This window comes from Cryptococcus neoformans, chromosome 4 (genome assembly GCF_000149245.1).
Source record: "Cryptococcus neoformans var. grubii H99 chromosome 4, complete sequence".
NCBI lineage: Eukaryota > Fungi > Basidiomycota > Tremellomycetes > Tremellales > Cryptococcaceae > Cryptococcus > Cryptococcus neoformans.
In genome coordinates this window covers 806,020-822,987 of record NC_026748.1, presented here as the reverse complement: position 1 = coordinate 822,987, position 16,968 = coordinate 806,020, and the positions used below count along the sequence as shown (strand labels likewise).

At 47.2% G+C, this 16,968-nt stretch overlaps 8 protein-coding genes; 2 read left to right on the top strand and 6 right to left on the bottom strand.

The window, feature by feature from the left end:
- Positions 1-5: 5 nt before the first annotated feature.
- On the bottom strand, positions 6-2,871 carry CNAG_05243 (xylulokinase). XM_012193164.1 has 5 exons: positions 2,171-2,871; positions 1,515-2,121; positions 1,275-1,466; positions 1,074-1,222; positions 6-1,014 (listed from the first exon to the last, which is right to left on the bottom strand). The coding sequence occupies exons 1-5, from the start codon at positions 2,444-2,446 to the stop codon at positions 358-360; spliced, it is 1,881 nt and encodes a 626-aa protein (XP_012048554.1). The 5' UTR covers positions 2,447-2,871; the 3' UTR covers positions 6-357.
- A 358-nt stretch (positions 2,872-3,229) lies between these two features.
- CNAG_05242 (hypothetical protein) lies at positions 3,230-7,684 on the top strand. XM_012193163.1 has 11 exons: positions 3,230-3,628; positions 3,681-4,627; positions 4,678-4,810; positions 4,858-5,161; positions 5,210-5,581; positions 5,638-5,716; positions 5,772-6,015; positions 6,066-6,113; positions 6,163-6,650; positions 6,706-7,117; positions 7,171-7,684. The coding sequence occupies exons 1-11, from the start codon at positions 3,408-3,410 to the stop codon at positions 7,523-7,525; spliced, it is 3,603 nt and encodes a 1,200-aa protein (XP_012048553.1). The 5' UTR covers positions 3,230-3,407; the 3' UTR covers positions 7,526-7,684.
- Positions 7,554-8,489, bottom strand: CNAG_05241 (U6 snRNA-associated Sm-like protein LSm7). XM_012193162.1 has 5 exons: positions 8,385-8,489; positions 8,146-8,272; positions 7,957-8,028; positions 7,818-7,901; positions 7,554-7,750 (listed from the first exon to the last, which is right to left on the bottom strand). Exons 1-5 carry the CDS (start codon positions 8,394-8,396, stop codon positions 7,725-7,727), a joined length of 321 nt encoding a protein of 106 aa, XP_012048552.1. The 5' UTR covers positions 8,397-8,489; the 3' UTR covers positions 7,554-7,724.
- Positions 8,490-8,565: 76 nt separating this feature from the next.
- Positions 8,566-10,678, top strand: CNAG_05240 (signal recognition particle subunit SRP68). The gene is made up of 5 exons (XM_012193408.1): positions 8,566-8,660; positions 8,705-8,771; positions 8,819-8,932; positions 8,981-10,084; positions 10,133-10,678. The coding sequence occupies exons 1-5, from the start codon at positions 8,627-8,629 to the stop codon at positions 10,614-10,616; spliced, it is 1,803 nt and encodes a 600-aa protein (XP_012048798.1). The 5' UTR covers positions 8,566-8,626; the 3' UTR covers positions 10,617-10,678.
- Positions 10,628-11,492, bottom strand: CNAG_05239 (cytoplasmic protein). XM_012193407.1 has 6 exons: positions 11,233-11,492; positions 11,135-11,182; positions 11,046-11,083; positions 10,914-10,992; positions 10,797-10,861; positions 10,628-10,740 (listed from the first exon to the last, which is right to left on the bottom strand). Exons 1-6 carry the CDS (start codon positions 11,420-11,422, stop codon positions 10,726-10,728), a joined length of 435 nt encoding a protein of 144 aa, XP_012048797.1. The 5' UTR covers positions 11,423-11,492; the 3' UTR covers positions 10,628-10,725.
- A 210-nt stretch (positions 11,493-11,702) lies between these two features.
- On the bottom strand, positions 11,703-13,675 carry CNAG_05238. 2 transcript variants are annotated; one of them, XM_012193405.1, is made up of 4 exons: positions 13,146-13,675; positions 13,073-13,084; positions 11,921-13,015; positions 11,703-11,863 (listed from the first exon to the last, which is right to left on the bottom strand). In XM_012193405.1, exons 1-3 carry the CDS (start codon positions 13,416-13,418, stop codon positions 12,116-12,118), a joined length of 1,185 nt encoding a protein of 394 aa, XP_012048795.1. In that variant the 5' UTR covers positions 13,419-13,675; the 3' UTR covers positions 11,703-11,863; positions 11,921-12,115. The 2 variants fall into 2 exon arrangements, with proteins under 2 accessions (XP_012048795.1, XP_012048796.1); XM_012193406.1 differs by having other exon boundaries at positions 13,073-13,081.
- A 133-nt stretch (positions 13,676-13,808) lies between these two features.
- CNAG_05237 (hypothetical protein) lies at positions 13,809-15,785 on the bottom strand. XM_012193161.1 has 6 exons: positions 15,491-15,785; positions 15,273-15,373; positions 14,918-15,200; positions 14,582-14,850; positions 14,403-14,517; positions 13,809-14,325 (listed from the first exon to the last, which is right to left on the bottom strand). The coding sequence occupies exons 1-6, from the start codon at positions 15,684-15,686 to the stop codon at positions 14,045-14,047; spliced, it is 1,245 nt and encodes a 414-aa protein (XP_012048551.1). The 5' UTR covers positions 15,687-15,785; the 3' UTR covers positions 13,809-14,044.
- Positions 15,786-15,857: 72 nt separating this feature from the next.
- CNAG_05236 (hypothetical protein) overlaps positions 15,858-16,968 on the bottom strand; it is a 2,231-nt gene continuing 1,120 nt past the window's right edge. Inside the window, exons 5-9 of the mRNA XM_012193160.1 lie at positions 16,857-16,968; positions 16,758-16,800; positions 16,612-16,699; positions 16,470-16,559; positions 15,858-16,396 (exon numbers count right to left, since the gene is read on the bottom strand). The exon at positions 16,857-16,968 is cut by the window's right edge and continues 260 nt beyond it. Coding sequence (XP_012048550.1) covers positions 16,139-16,396; positions 16,470-16,559; positions 16,612-16,699; positions 16,758-16,800; positions 16,857-16,968 — 591 coding nt within the window. The 3' untranslated portion in view covers positions 15,858-16,138.

Genomic DNA, 16,968 nt, shown 5'->3' with positions numbered 1-16,968 from the left:
AACATAACTCTTTCCCTTGCTCTAGACAAAAGTGTGTGCCCTGCGAATGCATCTCTCACGCATTCCATGTATTTTTGACCTATCAATGAACAATAGCGCAACGTCTGCTAAGACCCATGAAAACTTTGTTGATCAGATCATTATCGTTCCGCCTTCTGCTTATCACCACCAATAACTAAATAATTGATGAGGAGTTTATTTCTTCCCTTAAACTTGATCCGATATGTGCACTAAGTTCTTCCAATGTTTTTCCCTTGATTACTTATATTATAGCTAGTGTATGTTTGTGAATACCTTATACTAACTCGTGCCGTCACAAATTAATTGCTTTTTGCCACGGTTGTAGCAGAAAAGTTCTCACGCGGTCTTTTCAGCTCGCTGTTCCTCCAACGCTTTGCGTTCCAGCTCTCTCCACCATTCAACCCTTCTCTCATACGCCCTTGACCCAGGGCCTGGACTGGCTATAATCCTGATACCCTCCTCTTCCAATTCCAAACCCTTCCCTTCATCACCTCGAATTTTCTTTCTCGCCTCTCTACATTCCCTGATTACCGTATCAAACCCAACCCACTTCCTCTCATCCCCATCAGCTGCTATCACTCGCTCCCATCCCCAACGAGCCTTGTACGCCACTCCGACACTACAGGCATTCCAATCCGCATCTTTCCATTTCCCATCAAGATACTCTACATTCTTACACACCTTTGTCGATAATACATCCGCCATCAAACTCAAGATAGTACGGTTAGCGCTGGCTCCGCCTGTGGCGTATACCTTGGTCAGACGAGGGAGGAAAGCATCGACATTGGGGGAGGAAGGGTCGTACGTGGTGGAAGAGTCGTCAAGGATGGAGGATACGCGGGAACGGTAATTGAAAAGTTGGGATTCGAGCAAAGCAAGGGCTTCTTGCCTGATGTCTGGGAATCGGTCGACTTTCTTAGCAGCTGGTACTTCGAAAAGAGTCCCAGCAGTAGGGTCGGTTATGTATTTGTAGATACCATGGGCACCATGCGGCTACGCTCGTTAGCCCTGTATAACAAGTCCATTCGGGTAAATGGCCATTAGGGGCTTACTACAATATCTGGGAGAAGCCACCAGAAGGCTGTACGAGAAGGAAGGTCGATGACTGACTTGGGGCGTAGTTCCTCAATGGCCGCATTAAACTTGTCCCATGATCCGTCAAAATAGAGGTCTCGCACGTGTTGTCGGGTAAGAGAGCCATCTACGAAATATCAGTATCTTGACTTCAAGAGAAAACAAGAGCATTTGCTCACTCTTATAAACGATCATATTAAAGTATCTCAGAGGTTCTGCTCCTTGTCTGTTTTGTTCGTCTTGCTCACTAGGAGGTGCTATCTGGGCCGGGTGGAAGAATGCGTGGTACTCGGGATCAGGGTGGTAGGTGCTTGTGGAAATGAGGACAACATCAGAAGTGCCAAGAGAGACTAGACCTTCGCTTTCGCGTACTTTAGGCTGTTAGCAATGTGACCGTCTGGGAAATAGTGTAGACTTACACGTCAAACTCAAGAATGTAGCTGGATTGTCCCCGGTGCCAGGGAACACACAGCATTCCGAATTGAACCCGTACCGATCAACAAACCATTTGCCTATATGCCCCACAACCCTACCTCCATCCGTCTCCACTGTCCCCAGTTTCCTGGAAAGCTCTGCTGCTCCATCATCACCAGCGATTGCCTTCAGCAATTCCTGATTCCACCCTCGCTGTTTTCTATTCATAGTCCACAGATTCATCCCGCAAGCATCACTTTCGTCGATCCCCTTGACTTCGCCATCCAAGCAGAGCAAAGTAGTCACCGTGTTACTGACAAGACCGATCCGGTCAGTCTGATCGTATGCGACAGGATCGACCCGTTTGAAACGCATGATTTGAGCGCCAGTGAATCTCTCATATGCTCGAGAACCAGTAAGCTGTGCAAGAGCAGCTGGGCCACCAACGGCGGCGTCCAGTGCCTGACATTCGGCGGTGGTGGAAGAATCTTGCCAGTTGGGGATAATGGGTCTAGAAAAGGCCTCGGCGAGTTGTGAAGATAAGGGCAGTGAGGGGTTGAGGGAAGCAAGAAGTTTACTGGATGTCCTAGACCAATAAACTGAAGCGTGTTGCTGTGGTTATATCAGCGATGATCAAACGAGTACTGAGCAAAGGACTTACCTGTCCGGCGGCTGCGACTCCTCGAATATCGTCAACTTTCCAGCCGGCGATTTTGATCTTGTCAAAAAGCAAATCCATCGCTTCGGCCAGCATCATTACCGGCGAATGAACTTGACCATCTGAGCCAAAATGTACACCTCCTTTTGTACCGAATTGAGGCAAGTCCGAGTCAAAGTGGACGGCACATTCGGCCACTACATCCAGGTTGACAGAGAGTAGAGAAGCTTTGAGGGATTGTGTGGATGCGTCGAGGCCGAGGAACAGAGGAGACGACATGGCGATTTGGGCACGAGAAGGCTAATGATGAATTTTGAGGATTTCGAGAATCAAGAATTAGTGCAGAGAATATTTATATATCGTTCAAATTTCGGGATTCAGCAGATGAACCGGCAGTGGAAGTCCAGACGGGCCGGAGAAGCCAGGGGGTGGCTTGATCTCGACGGGACGAATGAAGTGTTGAATGAGGGATGCCTGTATGGAGTATCCGAGGGATAGAAGCGTGGAGTTTTGCAGGGATAGACGGAGTTTTTGCGGAGAGAGAACATACTAACGAGCTTCAGCATCATAGTGGTACAACTTAGCTAGTGCTTCGGACGCTGCGGCACACCTTACTGTCATCCCTGTCACTTTTGGCAAACGTTTTTATCTGAAGATAAGAGTTACGAAGCCATGAAGAGCGACGGTGCAATGTTCGACCGTAGCAATTGGAGACTGCTATTTGACGGCTTCAAACCAGTGCCTTGTTCTAGCGCCGTTTCATTCGATGGTTACAAATATGATGGCAATGCATGGAAACGGTGTTTTGGTTTGTTTGGACTCGCAGCGGATGAGCGAAGAGGAGATAAGGCCGCTTGAGTAGATAGGTTAGAATAATGATTGCATCTTGGACATTGCTTCTTGCCTTCCATGGCCAGTTTTTACCTTTTGGCAGCCAGAATTCTCATGCAAGTTCACGAAATCTGCAACGAATGAACAAAACGGATGGATATTTGATAAATTAGGCGTGAGGGGAAGGGAAAGCAGGCATTTATTCGTGCCTAAATAATACACACTTTAGAACCTCTCTCGTCGGCGTAGTCATTTTGTCTTTACCGTTGTTTCTATTATCTCTTTCCATTTCTGCTGTCTTGTATATCCCCGCTACAACCCCACCTTCCATCCTCTCGCGATATGGATCATACCGAATTATAGGGAATCAAGAGAGGAATAAACCATCGTAGGCTGGTCCGCCCTCAAAATGGCTTCGGCTCCCGTTGCCTCGGCATCGGAACAGCCTTTGATATCCACAAACCCCCAACTAGGACCAGAACCATACTTTACATACCCCACACCCACCCCAGATCAACTAGAAGAGGAGCTTCCGCCTTATTTTGAGAACGAAAATGTTCCATTAGGGTTGGTTCTGGACCGGTTCGCCCGAAAAGGGAATCATGATCTCAGGGTGCTCCTTGGCGAAGTGTAAGTGGAGCCCTTTTTGTCTTCCCATTGTGTACTGATCCATCGGATGCAGTCTTCCTCAACTTCCCATTCGTGAACGGCCAAAACCTATAATAGAATATGCTAAAACTACCCGACAAGCACTCCTCAAATACCTCGCTGTCCTTCGATGGAAGACCTCTGTCGATATCGCATCTACGAGTACCGGACCATCCGTCACAAACACAGCAGGTCCAGCATCTTTTCCTACCCCCCATTCCAATAATGATTTCAATGGCAACTCTCCAGATGCCTTTGCAGGCAAAGGCAAAAGCAAGGCCCAAGCGGATGAATTGGTCATCAAGGGCAAAGTGACAGATGCAAAGCGGATTGCGCACTTTATGGAACATCAGAATCAGCAACATGAAGTAGCAATCGAGCATGTCAAGCATGTCACCAAAGTGGTAGAAGGTTTGCGTGAAAGGAACCCCGACCTCCTTACAGCTTTATCCCTCCTCTCTACCGGCACTTACAACCGTCTTCCCTCATCGCTTGTCGACCCTTACTTACCAAAGCCAGTTTTAACAAATTCAGCCATTCTCAAAGTTCTCCGTCGACTCAATCGTCAAATCCGATACCGCCTTCGTTGCCTCGACTATCTTCCTCCAGAATTCGTTGTTGAAGATATAAAAGATGGTCGGATGTACGCCCGAGGAGATGGATGGAGAGCGGAACTTACAGTTGTTGGATTTGAGGATACTAGCCGATGGTGGCTGACAGGAGTAGAGTGGGGCTGGAAGGCAAAGGAGAAGGGCGTGGATGACCCTGGTGGCAGAGTCACCAAGAAATTTACTGGTGAAGAAAGGCAAGGGATTTTAGATATTGCGAATGGCGAAGTTTTACCTCCCAGAGAGTTACCTGACAGTGAAATGGAGGTGGATATGGTCGTAACTGAGGATCCCCGGGCTAAGAAGAGTGAACTGGTCGAAGTAGTCAAGAAGACTGTTGATGCGCCGCTAGTAAGGGTATATAATTTGCTTCGTGAGTGGCGTCTTTCTTCTTTTTGGAAAGAGTAATTAACAGCATTGCAGAACACTTGTCATTATCGTATCAGCTAGAAGTGTTGTTCACTCAAGCAGTTGTCCTCAGTCGAGGCAAGTGGAGGGGGCAGCTCATTCCGGAAATGGATCGCGAGAACAAGACCTTACGATTGAAATATTGGCTGTAAGTGTCGGTATACAAAGGGTGCCTCAATCTGATACCTTGTGAAGCCGTGAACGACCCGTGCAAGTACAGCGTCAAGACTCCATTGCCAATAAACGTTCTCAAGCACCGGAAACCCTTCCCGCATCTCGTCAGCCAATGATAGGCGGCATCATCCACATTACTCTGGCAGAAAAGACAGCTCCTCGTTCTGAACTGGATAACCTCCTGAGCGATATAGCATGCGGCGGACTAGTTCCAAGCGAGAGGGTGCTGAGATTAGAATTAAATGTCAAATGGGTTGTTGATGAAGCTGGTGTAGGCGGAGGATTAAAATCTGGTGACGTCATGGACAGCAGCATGCTTCATTTGGTACGTAATCGTTGTAAATTCCGTCTCAGATACTAAACTTAACGGCAGGACCCCGATGCTCTAAGCGTCGAAGATCTCCTTCACGCCTGCACCCGTACCCATGCCTCTCATCTTACCCGCTCCCATGGCACCTCCCTCCTCACATCACCCCGCTTCCTCAATGCTTCCTCCGTTCAACCTTCTCTTCAAGAATCTACCGATCGGTCCGCGCGTCCGCTCACTCTCCGAGTACCTTTACCGTCGCGTTACGCCGTTTCCCATCTGCTTATCGGCGTTTCTCCCTTCAGTGGGCTGCTGGAAGTCGAGGATGAAGGTGCAAAAGGAAATGAGGCTAGAGCAGAAAGGGCAGCTATGAGCATGAAGAGTGTGAACGATGGCAAGACAAAGCTGGTCGATGATATCACCAGGCTGACGACTGCCGTAAGTTCGGTCAACAGGCAGTTTACAAAGTCAAATACTGATCTTCATGGATACAGATTGTCGTGGAAAACATCGAGGCTCAAATGAGGCAACTGGGATGGAAACCTACCCGTCAAATTGCTTTACGTCTTAAAGGTATGTTCCGCGTTGTCATTGCTGCTCAATCTGGACATTTATGACATTTTTGCAGATCTTATCAAAGCAGACCTTCACCCAGTCACCACAGTCTTTGTTCCTTTGGCTTCATCGCCCAATCACTATTTTGTCACCAAAGCCGTCCAGAACGGGATAGTCTTTGAGCTTCTCAAGGTTGCCAAGGTACCGAACGAGAATGGGTTAGGAATGAAATATATGGTAGGAGATAGGACGATGATGGACTTGGGTAAGCTGAAGGCGAGGAGAAAAGGTGGAGATGAGAAACCGCAGCGGTCTGCGTGAGTTGCCTCATGTTAAGTGCCATTCTCCCTGCTGACAGTCACTGTAGTTTCGAGGTAGAAAATAAAGACCTAAAGGACCTATTCATTCTGTCCAAGTAAGTTGCGCATTTAAACTCCTCATCGTCAAATCTAACATCCACGTAGCGCTCTCGTTGCTCAGACTATCGTTGAACAGCAACTCAAAGACCGTTCCATCCCTTACACCCAACAGTTCCCACCGACCGCCGGTCCCGCATCCCCCAAATCCACTTCCCCCCTTGCGGGTATGGTCCCAACCATTTGCGTGGATGTCCGAGATTTACTTCGTGCCGGCCGTGGAGGCGGAAGCGCAGCGATGGAAGTGGCTATGCCTAAAGTGTGGTTGCAAATCGAAGGATGGTGGGAAGGCGGGAAGTGTGAGGTCGTTACCATTGTGGTATTGAGACATCAGCCATCTACAGTGGCTCCTGGGACTGTGTCACAGGAGAGTGAAAGCGAAAAGGATAGGGGAGAAAGTGCAAAGGCTGAAGGGATATCGTTCGACCCAAAATCATCTATTGTAAGGTTTAGAGCGAAGGATATCTCGAGATGTGTGCCTGCATTCCTGGAACAATGGGAGAGACTGAGCAAAGTCATTGCCGTTGCTGGCGAAGGTAAGCAAATTACTTTATATGGTGCAAAAAAATATACTAAAATATGTTCGCTCAGTGAGCCGCCTCAACAAAACGGAATCCTTCAAAGATGTCAAAATACTTTCCTTCGACCTCCGCACAGCAACCTTACAGTATGCTCCAGGTTATAATGCGTCAATAACCTATAGTCCAACAGATGACTCGTACCGCATCACATTCTTCCTCTCATCCCCGTTTTCTGACATCGACAGAAACCCCCATGAACTTCTTGCTCCCCTGCTCAGCGCCAAACTCAATGAGCTCACATCAGCTGGTATTGTTGGCGAAACCAAACCAAAAGGTCAAGTAGGGAGGGAGTTTATGGGGCTGCTAAAAAATACGCTGCCTGTGTTGAAAATTGGCAAAATTTTGGAAACAAAAATGGGTTGGGGTATGGCCGTCCTTGGAGTAGCGAAGTATAGGCTGATTAAGGACCATGACGGTAAAAGGTTAGTAATTATGTTCATTGTTGCATCATGGAATCGAGCTGATTGCGGGGTAGATTCTCAGTGGATGTCACACTTTTACCTGATCTGGAGCATTACCTTATCCAAGACGGGGCGACCCCTCGAGGTCCAGATCACGTCGTAGACGTGTACACCGGACCCCTTACTTCTCTTGAGATGGACAAGGTTGTCCGTGCGGTTTTTGATGCCGAAAAGAGCATCTCTCCCGCAGAAACTGGTGACGGCGAGAAGAGCCAAGGCAAAAAGAGACGCATACCACCAGTGATGAAGCTTGATCAAGGGAAGAGTCTCGTATGTGAGGTGGACAGGTTTGAAAGGGTGCTTAGAAAGGTGATGGAAGAGGCCAGCAAGGTAATGGGTCTTGGGAATAACATGGAAATGGATAGTTAATTGGGTAGAAATCATTTGTCTAGAACAGGTTAGTGTACAGATAATTGCATGGGCATTGCGGATATGTATCCACCGTGTGGAATGAGTAGGTCAGCAGTCATTCACGTTTAATCCATTGATGCAAGGGAAGTTCTCATATCGATACTGATCCAAGGCGGAAGAAGACATATGCGTAATAGTACATTTTATCTCTACATTATTACTGTTGGAAAGGGTTTTCGATTTCTAAATAATAGCCGAATGTTAGCACCTCTGCCTTGACCGGTTCGGATGGATCTAAGAAACGACTTGCCTGATGATCCGTCTGTTGGGCTGACAAGGACAATATTGGGACCACGAAGAACGACTAATCCAAGGCTTCGTGTAGGTCGGCCATCTAAACAGTATTTCCGTCAGCAAGACGTTCACACATCATAGATATGTCCGCTTACCCTCGTACTCCTCAACTACATCGTCCATGACCAAGTTCATAAGTTGGTCATAGCCTTTCAAGATACCAGTAGCTACAAATCCACCATATCAGTTATGCCGCTTAGAATTTCCCAGAAAATCATCATCGAACTGGCTACATCCCCGCTATTCTTTTCCACAATTTCTTCCTGATGAAGATTATGACCCACCTTCGCGTCCACCCATAAACTTAACTCTGATACTCTTGTCCACAAACTGAGCCAAGTTGAGAATTGATTCTCGCTTCTTGCGTTCTCCTCCTTGGTTACCACCACCGCGAGCTCCGCCTCGGCCGCCCTAAAGACCAAAGGATTAGCCAAGACCCATTCACTCATTCACGCTGTGCTCTTCCTCGGAAAGACGGGGAAGTTGACAATCGTGGGATATATATTTAAGCATAGTTACTCACTCTTGAAGACATTATGGATAGATTTTGAGGGTGATAGGAAGTAGAAAAAAGAGATACGTTTTATTGACGGAATGAGCATTGTGGAAAGAGAAGAGTGGATTTCCGCATATATCAGGCTCATTTAACAGTCATTCTGCAAGTTATCAGGGTCATTTGTATATGCTCTTTCCGCGCACCTCATGCCAGTGTCACAATACTACTATTTCTCGTCTTAACCTATATTTCTTCCTACCCGTGTAACAATGTCTGTGGATCAAGTCGACGTCTCATTTAAGGGTAGGTCCTACGCTGCACTCTGGTCAGTGTTAACTGGTTTGAAGTCCTCAGTCTCCTTAGCAAAGAGCGCGCCGTCTACGGCTTGCGAAATGGTGACCATGAGCGGTACAGGTAAGTCACGCGGTTTAAGCACGAAATTAGTTTCTAAGATATAACAGACGCCACTGCTCCAATAAAGTCCATCGGCTTCGCCAAGTTACTGGTACCACCTGTGGGAAAAAGACATACAAGGCGCCTTCCAAAATAGAAGCCGAGAGCGTCAAGGACGTTCGGTATGTACACATCAGCTGTAGTCCACTCGCTCGCTAATGACCATCCAGTCAACTTCAGCTGCTGCTGTTCTCCACCGAACGAGCTCTCGCTCACTCCCATGAGCTTAAAAGGGACAAAACCCATTCAAAAAAGGACCAGCTCTCTTGGCTAAGACAAGCCTTCAAGCTCTCTACCCAACTCTACTCCTTGGTCCAGTCCCTTTCCGCCCCATCCTCGGACCTTCCCGGTCGCGCGGATGCCAAGACTCTCGGGGAGATCACCATCTACCATCTCGCCATCCGCTCGGAATTGTCATTTGAAAAGTCTAATTGGATCGGTTCGCTCACCGACCTTGCCTGCCGCCGGAAGCTGCTCGCGACTCTTGTAGAAGGCGCCAAGGACTCTTATGATGAGGCTCTTGCCAATGAATTTATTGACTCCCACGATCCCTTGATTAGATATTGCGCCTACAAGCTCGGTCGAGCTGAATCTCACGATATCGAAGGCGTCATGGCCGATATTGAGCCCGAAGTCCTTGAGGAGGCTCTTCCTGGGATGTCGCAGCTTCTGGAAAGTTTGAGGACGGAGACTGGTGTGGAAGAGATGGAGGAAGGTAGAAGAAAGCTGGAGGATGTCGAGTTTGCGGGTGAAAAGGTCGAGTTGCGAAATGCGGAGATTGTAGGTGTGATGGTACGAGTGCAGGATGCGCTCTCCAAATTGGGCGATGGTAAAAGTAAAGGCGCTAGGGGTATGAAGCGATGGGATCGAGTTCTTAGTGTGCTCGGAGAGGCTGAGGGCGTTGCTCGAAAGTTGCTCGAGGATAACGAAGCCAGCGGTGCCTCTTCTTCCCTTCGATCGACGAGAACCGCTCAGTCCCTCGCCCTTGCCCACCAGTACATCATCTACCTCCTCCTTACCCACCGGATTCGTCGAGACCTTGCTTTGGTTGAGACTCTTTCCTCATCTCCTGTGCCCAAAGATCCTACTCAGTTTAAGGTACAGGGCGGGAAGGCTAAGTTGGAAGAGGTTGTCAAGACTCTTGGAGCGATTGTCAAGCTTTACGGCACTATGTTGCAGAGCCTGAAACAGGCGGCCGAGCTGAGTGTGGTTCAAGAGAAGGAGGGCGTGAGAAGCGGCGTTGAGGGGCTGGAAGCCTATTTCCATGCCATCAGGTATGCCATTTTGCCGAGCATGCTTAACCAGAGCTAACATCTCATCAGGTGCTACAATCTCGCTCGTTTACATTGCATCCACCCCGACCCTTCATACCCTTCCGCTGTTCAGCTCCTCTCCAATGCTTCCCTCTCTCTCCGTCAAGCTCAAGACTTCCTCTCTTCTCCCATCGACGAACCTATCGTCTCTGTTCCTGCCAAAGACCTCTCTTCTCTCTCCAAGGACATCAGCGCCCTCGAGAAGGCTTCCAAGAGGGGACTTTTCGGCCAGTCTGTTGAGAAGCCCGTCTTCTTCGATATGGCTTTCAACTATATCGACCTCCCTATTGATGAACTACAGCGTATGGCGAGTAATGGAGAAAAGGTAGAAGCGACTAATATAAAGACGCACGAGAAGGAGGTGGAGATAAAATCTGTGGAGAATGTGAAGAAGAGTAGAGAGAGCAGGGAGACGACTCCTGCGGTGGACAGTCAAGAAGAGAAACAGGAGGGCAAGAAGGGCTGGTTGGGCGGTTGGTTCGGAAGAAAGTAATAGGAAAAGAGTATCTTGGGATATAGTAAATGCATGGATGTGATATATTATTAACACAGAAACCCTTGAAATAGATTGACAACATGACATTACAAAAATGAGTGGGCAGTTAGTCCCATTTAACCTGAGTTGATCTCTCGTCAACTACTAGAAACAACTACTAAGGACTCTAAAACTCACCTCGGGGTCGAGCTTGAACTTTTCATACGCCTCTCGGTTGAAGAACGACAATTCAGTCTCGTTTTCTGGTGAAGATGGTAAGTACAAAGACAATTCGGAGCAAACAGGTCAACTGACGAGCACCAACCTCCTCAAGGGTCTTGCTAGGATCTAGGATCCAGTCATCGTGGTCGAGGTTAATGATAAGATTTTGTGTCTGTGCTCATTATTCAGCATGTATTAAGACCAGGCATAGGAAAGAGGATAAACCTTGTGGCCATGAGCGACAGTATAGAGCTTCATTGTGTCTATGCCTTGTTAGTTTCCCTTCGACTAAACACCTAACGTCAATGACACACCAAGGACAAGGTTTCTGTAAGGCTTGAACCCAGCACCTTTCTTGACCTCTACATTTCCGTCAGCACTGCCATTCACAGCCGGCCTTTCAAGCGCTCACCTTCCCTAACAAGGTTCATCAAAGCCTCAACAGTCAACGTCCTGAGATCCAAGTTCTTCAAAATGACACTCTTCTGAGTACGGAACTCAAAGCTTTTGATGACGCGGACAGTGAGGGTGGCGTCTGAGATGGGGTGGAGCTCTGTGGCGAGCGGTTCATGATGTTCAAAGTCGGATGCAGGGGCGGACATGGTGTATAGATTGGCCAGATGCTGTGTTTTTATAGAGATAATGAAGACGGCGAACAACGACGGAAGGACGAACGAGAGATGGAAATTTCCCGGTCAACACCTCAGGCACCACCAGAAATCCGTCATTAATCACTACGCACGACAATCATCCTTTTCTTTCTTCTATCGGGTCTTTCGTTGTCATTTTCATTTTTGCATATGCAACATCCGAAACTTTACTAACGTCCAATGTATCTTATCAAAATCGAATGAAAAATAATGGTAACAATAATAATATACGCCAGGGAAGCCAAAAAGTAATAGAGTCCATTGTGACGAGTATCATTTTGGGCCTCATAACAACATTCATAGCATGAGAAGATGGATCGAGCTCAAAATACTTTGGATTAATGCCAGGGGATATGCTCATGGATGGCACATTGAAGAAAGCAGAAACGAATCCTATCATACCTTGTTATTCAGCTAAATGCTCGCTTTTACGAGAAGCAGCAAACCCACCAACTATAGAGATTCGCACTTTTATTAAATTAACCAAACCTGGGGAAACGGTCACCTTTCACAAATGGACTACTACTGTTGCGCAGTTCACAAGTAGGCGCGTATCTCAAAGGTGTCAACTTGGAAGAAGGACTGGACCTCAAAGCTTGCGGTTGCCGTCTGGCGGCAAGACGGCTACCACACTCCATATCACTTTTAGATGGTGAGACTATGATCGGACAAGTGCTCTTCTTGCAAGATCTGACTGGGACGTCTAGCAAAACGTTGGAACGTTGGCCCTTCGTTTGGATCGCGCTTGTTAGGGCTAAAGGAAAGATAATCAACAGAATTTTGAGAATTGTCCGGGGTGATGATAATCTCCGGTATAGAAGAATTGGTAGAGTCATCCGATCCAGTGGACGAACCTGGGGCTGACCGGGGAGTGTCCGAGAGATACAAGGCCGTACTAAGTGTAGTATGCGGCTGGAGGAGAGTCGTAGGGTTAGGTAAAGTATTTGAGGTTTCATTGGGTGAGGGGATTAATGTAGGGGCCATTGATCGATCCCTGGAGATGAGTTCGTCTTCCGACATGTGGCCATACATGGAAAAGAATGATGTGAAGGAATCGGACTTGGTGTGCCTACGGCTTGAAGAATTGATGCCACCAAATATGGGAATGGGATGGCCCTTGTCGAGCACACCTTCCTGCGTGGTAGAAGATCTATCGGCGACCGCATCATCAAGGCAAACAGTCGGAATCGATGTATCAGGCTGCGTCTTATTGGGTAGATAGTGAGCAGTGATTGCTTTCATGACCTTGTCGAGCTCCTCCATGCAATGAAGACTACCAGGTCTGATAGGAGGAAGCGACCTCAACTTGTCGTTAACGCCAAGATAATTGAACGTACGAATGACTTGGACTTTGACTGGCGAGATGTAGAAAGGGTCGTCCACGTGAGACGTACGGGAAGTGACGGGGGTGTTTGGTCGGTGAAAAATCTGATCCGTTTCCTCGGTGATGCTGTCCGTGAGGGAAGTGGGTGAGGAGGATGGGTGGAAGCGAGTGTTATTTACTTCTTTGGCGAGGTGTAAGTTTTGAATAGTTTCCGCACGGATCTAAAACTTATAATCAATATTTATGCCCTTTGAAGGAGAATAAACAGATAGATTTACCTTCTCATCCTTCTTGGCATCCGATACAGCTATTTAGCTTATACTCCAAACGTTGTACTGCTGCAGCACTCACTTGTTCGCTAGGGTCAAGGTCAAGGATAACGTTCAAGCTGACGCCCTTTTTCATCTCCTCTTTGTCATTAGCAATGGTGGGAAGGACAAACATGCTGGTCTTGACGTTGAGAGGAGGGGTAGAAGGAGAAGGATCGGTGGGTGCATGAGTGAGATTAGGGGCGGATGAGCGAGTCGTAGAGGAAGATGGAGGGAGAGAAGAAGAGGAAGGGTGTTCAGAGACCTTGTTGCCGGCCCACTTGAACAGTTTAATAAAGTGCGATACAATACCCATGCTGCTTTGATGGGGCAAATACCGTATTTTACTAGCCAGGAGTGTAAGCAGGAAAGGAGCGTAATAAGTATATAGTGTTTGATAAGTAGCTAATGAGAAGCTTTGCACGCAATGAAAAAACGAGCAAACGAATTAATGACGAAAGAGAAGAGATCCTCTTGTTCGTTTTGCGTTTTTATGGATCATGATAGTGTCAATATATGTGGTGTTAGTAATACAATGAGTGTTAAAACGCCGTTCATGAGGCGAGATGTAAGAAGATGTTTGGTAATGGAAAGTCATTCACGGTGCGAAGAAAATTGATTACAATGGGCAAAAGAAAGAGACGAAAATAGCACTTGGTGTAGTCAGCTAACGAAGATGTAGTTTTTCCATCACAAATTTGGGTTCCCTTGTTAAAATCGTTACCACACAATAATTACAACTTACTACTACAAATGAATTATTCCGCCAGAAATATAAAGATGCACAAAAAGCCAGTTCGATCGGCTTGACGAAGAAAGAACAAAAGTCATTAAAATACATCATGCTGATTTATTGTTACAATCCCAAAAATAATTCGTATGCGAAAAAAGTAAATCTAAACGTGTCAGGTATCATCCTTAATGGCAAAATAATGTCCTCAATTAATCCCTCCTTCTTCGTTTCCGTCCTTCCCCTTCAGTCTGACTTTGTGCTGCTTTTTCCCTCTTCCATTGCTCCTCGGCCGTCTCCACCCCTCTCTTCTTCACGCTCTCAACTTTATTAATCCAATCAAGCAACCATCTTGAGACTTTGGTGTTGGCGAAGACGTTGCCCACAAAAACGGCATGAAGCTCTTGGCGCATGTCGCCTATTGATTGTGCGAGTTGGGAGTATGAAAGTTGATGCATGTGGACGAAAATGAGGAAGGGGATGAACCATGATTCTGTAAGTGGCGAGAATGTTGTACAGGGTCAGCAAGAGATGCTATGAGGAAGACGATGGATGGGGAAAGGGACGTACCGACGGGAGCGACACGCCTAGATATTGTATCGAATGCGGCAGCATAATATCGCTGGGCAATGAGGAGCCATATTGACATGGCCATATCCACTTCATCCATGAAAAGTGGATCAAGCTGTTCTCATGCACGTCAAATTAGCGACTTGCACTCACAAAATTCATGTAAAAAGAAGACTTACAGGTACATTCGCCTCAAGAAGTCCCTTCAAGGACATCCAGCCTGTCGATATTGCTTCCCTTCCTTCCTTTTTACACTTCGCCAGATAAACAAACCCGACAACATTCTGGAAACTTTTCGCTCGCTTAATATCCCACGAGAGGAGGTCGCCTAGTGTATTGGGGGCGGTGATGTATTTCTTCTCCAGTTTGGAACACCACTGTGCCCAAGGGGAGGAGAGCGCCTGGAGTTTTTCTGCGGAAGAGAGAGCGACGCCCAGCTGGACACGTTCTACAAAAAGATTCTCATGTCAGCAAAACGAACGAACCTTTAGCCGGAGAGCAGACAAGAAACGCACGGAAGATATCCCTCTGCTGTTCTTCTCCCAACTCTTTATACGTCACCGCCGGTAAATTCACTTGCTCAAAATGTCTTCGTAGGGGCAACGGTAACAGTTTTCTCTTTCCCGGCCCGTCCTTGAACCAAAGTTTCTCCTTAGTTCCCGGTGAGACGAAAGGGATTTCACCGTCCATGAAGCGTACGATGGACGTACATCGCTGCTTTCCGTCTATGCAGACCAATTTTTCGTTCATAAGCCGGAGATTGTTATGGGAGAAGATTAATGGGGGTACATAATATTTCTGTAGAGTGTGGTAGAGTAGAACTGTTAGGTTTTGTGTATCTCATTTGATTAGGAAGGGAGAAGGGCGTACCAGCATGACACTTTGGATAAGACATATCATCTTTGTCGATGTCCAGACCACATCTCGTTGATAATCAGGTGATAAATCTATATAATCACTCTTGATCAAGTCTGCACAACCATACCGTCAGGGCTCTCCCTTATCGGTCTCCTCACATTTCACTGTCTCGGGGCCACGAGACTGTGGATCGCAAATGGGATAGGAGTGGCAAAGAAAGAAACCCCCACCATAAAGTTTTTTTGTATCCATAACCTGATGTACAGGCGCTTCCAGCTCTCCTTTTGTGAGCTTGTGAATATAATCCTGGAGGGCAACAGGATCATCTTCCCCCGGTTGAGGGGAAGGTGTCCGGGAGCCGTACGAGGCGAGTTCGTCGAGGAGGGAGTCTGAATCGCCTGGAGAGGGCCGATATGTATCTGGCATCTGGTGCTCTGGAAGGGATAATAGGTGCTGACGGAGATGCGTGCGAGAGAATAAATGAGCGAACGAAGAATGGTTGGCAGTTATAGCTTTGAAGACAAATACGTAATGAGGCGGACGATGATCTGTTTATTGTTTTAATTATTATTGTTCCTTTTTCCATCCAACGAACAGCGGGCGCGCAATTATTGCACCACTCTATCTTCACAATACCACGCCGATAACATGCCTGGCACCCAAAAAATGACTGGTGATGTTCTACAACGATATGAAACAAAATCGATCTTCAAAGCTACTATGGTTTTTTTTTTCTCCTCTATACATTTAAACTTTGAATCACTTCTTTTGCCACAAGTTGCCAACCCCTCCACTTCTTACTCCAGGAAAGGTGGCAACAAAACTGTCTAGCTTTCCACCTCTTTTCACAATCCACTATGCTGAGCCGCGCCGCATTTCTAATCATCGTCACTTTCACCATCACTCATACTCTCCTTCAACATCTCCAGTAACTCATGCGCCTCACTCAACTGCGCCACGAGAATCGCCTGACCTTCGGGTATACTTCCATCGTCCGCATAAAACTTGCCGTCCTTGCGGAGCGAGTCAATCTGGTGCAGGGCGAGGTGGTAGGGGTAAAGATCGCGCGGGGTATAGGGGCCGCCGTATTTGAGGACTTCGTTAAGACATTTCTTGATTGTGGAGAGTTTGTTTGCCTGATAGTTGAAAAAGCGAGATAAAAGGTTAGCGTAAGTGTCAAGTTGTGAAGAAAAAAAAAGGGGGACTTGCAATGGGTAAGAGTTCTTCCGAAATGGGTTCAGATTCAGACATGAGGCGGTAGATGAGGCCGTAACATCGTCGGAGGAGGAACATGAGCGCCTGGATCAAAATGTTAGCAATTGCTGATCACGAAGCAAAAGAGTAGACTGACATATTGCCCTTCGGCCTTGTTACCGTCGGCATCGACAAACTTGCCGTCTACTCGCATGGCGTCAATCTCTCGGAGAGCCATTGCATAGCTACATTATGTTTAGTTCTTTTGTGGGAAAAAAAAGGTGGTGAGGATGAATGACCTACTTGTAGAGATCAGTCTCTCTCAGCGTCCATCGATGTGTCAGTGCTGCAGGGGGGGCAAGATCAGCAAAAACTCGAATATACACCCGACCCGTTACCCACTCATTTGATCTAGCTGATTCTTCATCTCCGATAACCGATCATAAATCGGCTTCAAACTCGGGCCTACTTCCTCCTCCGCCTCCCTCGCCTTGATATCCTGCGTGATCTCAAA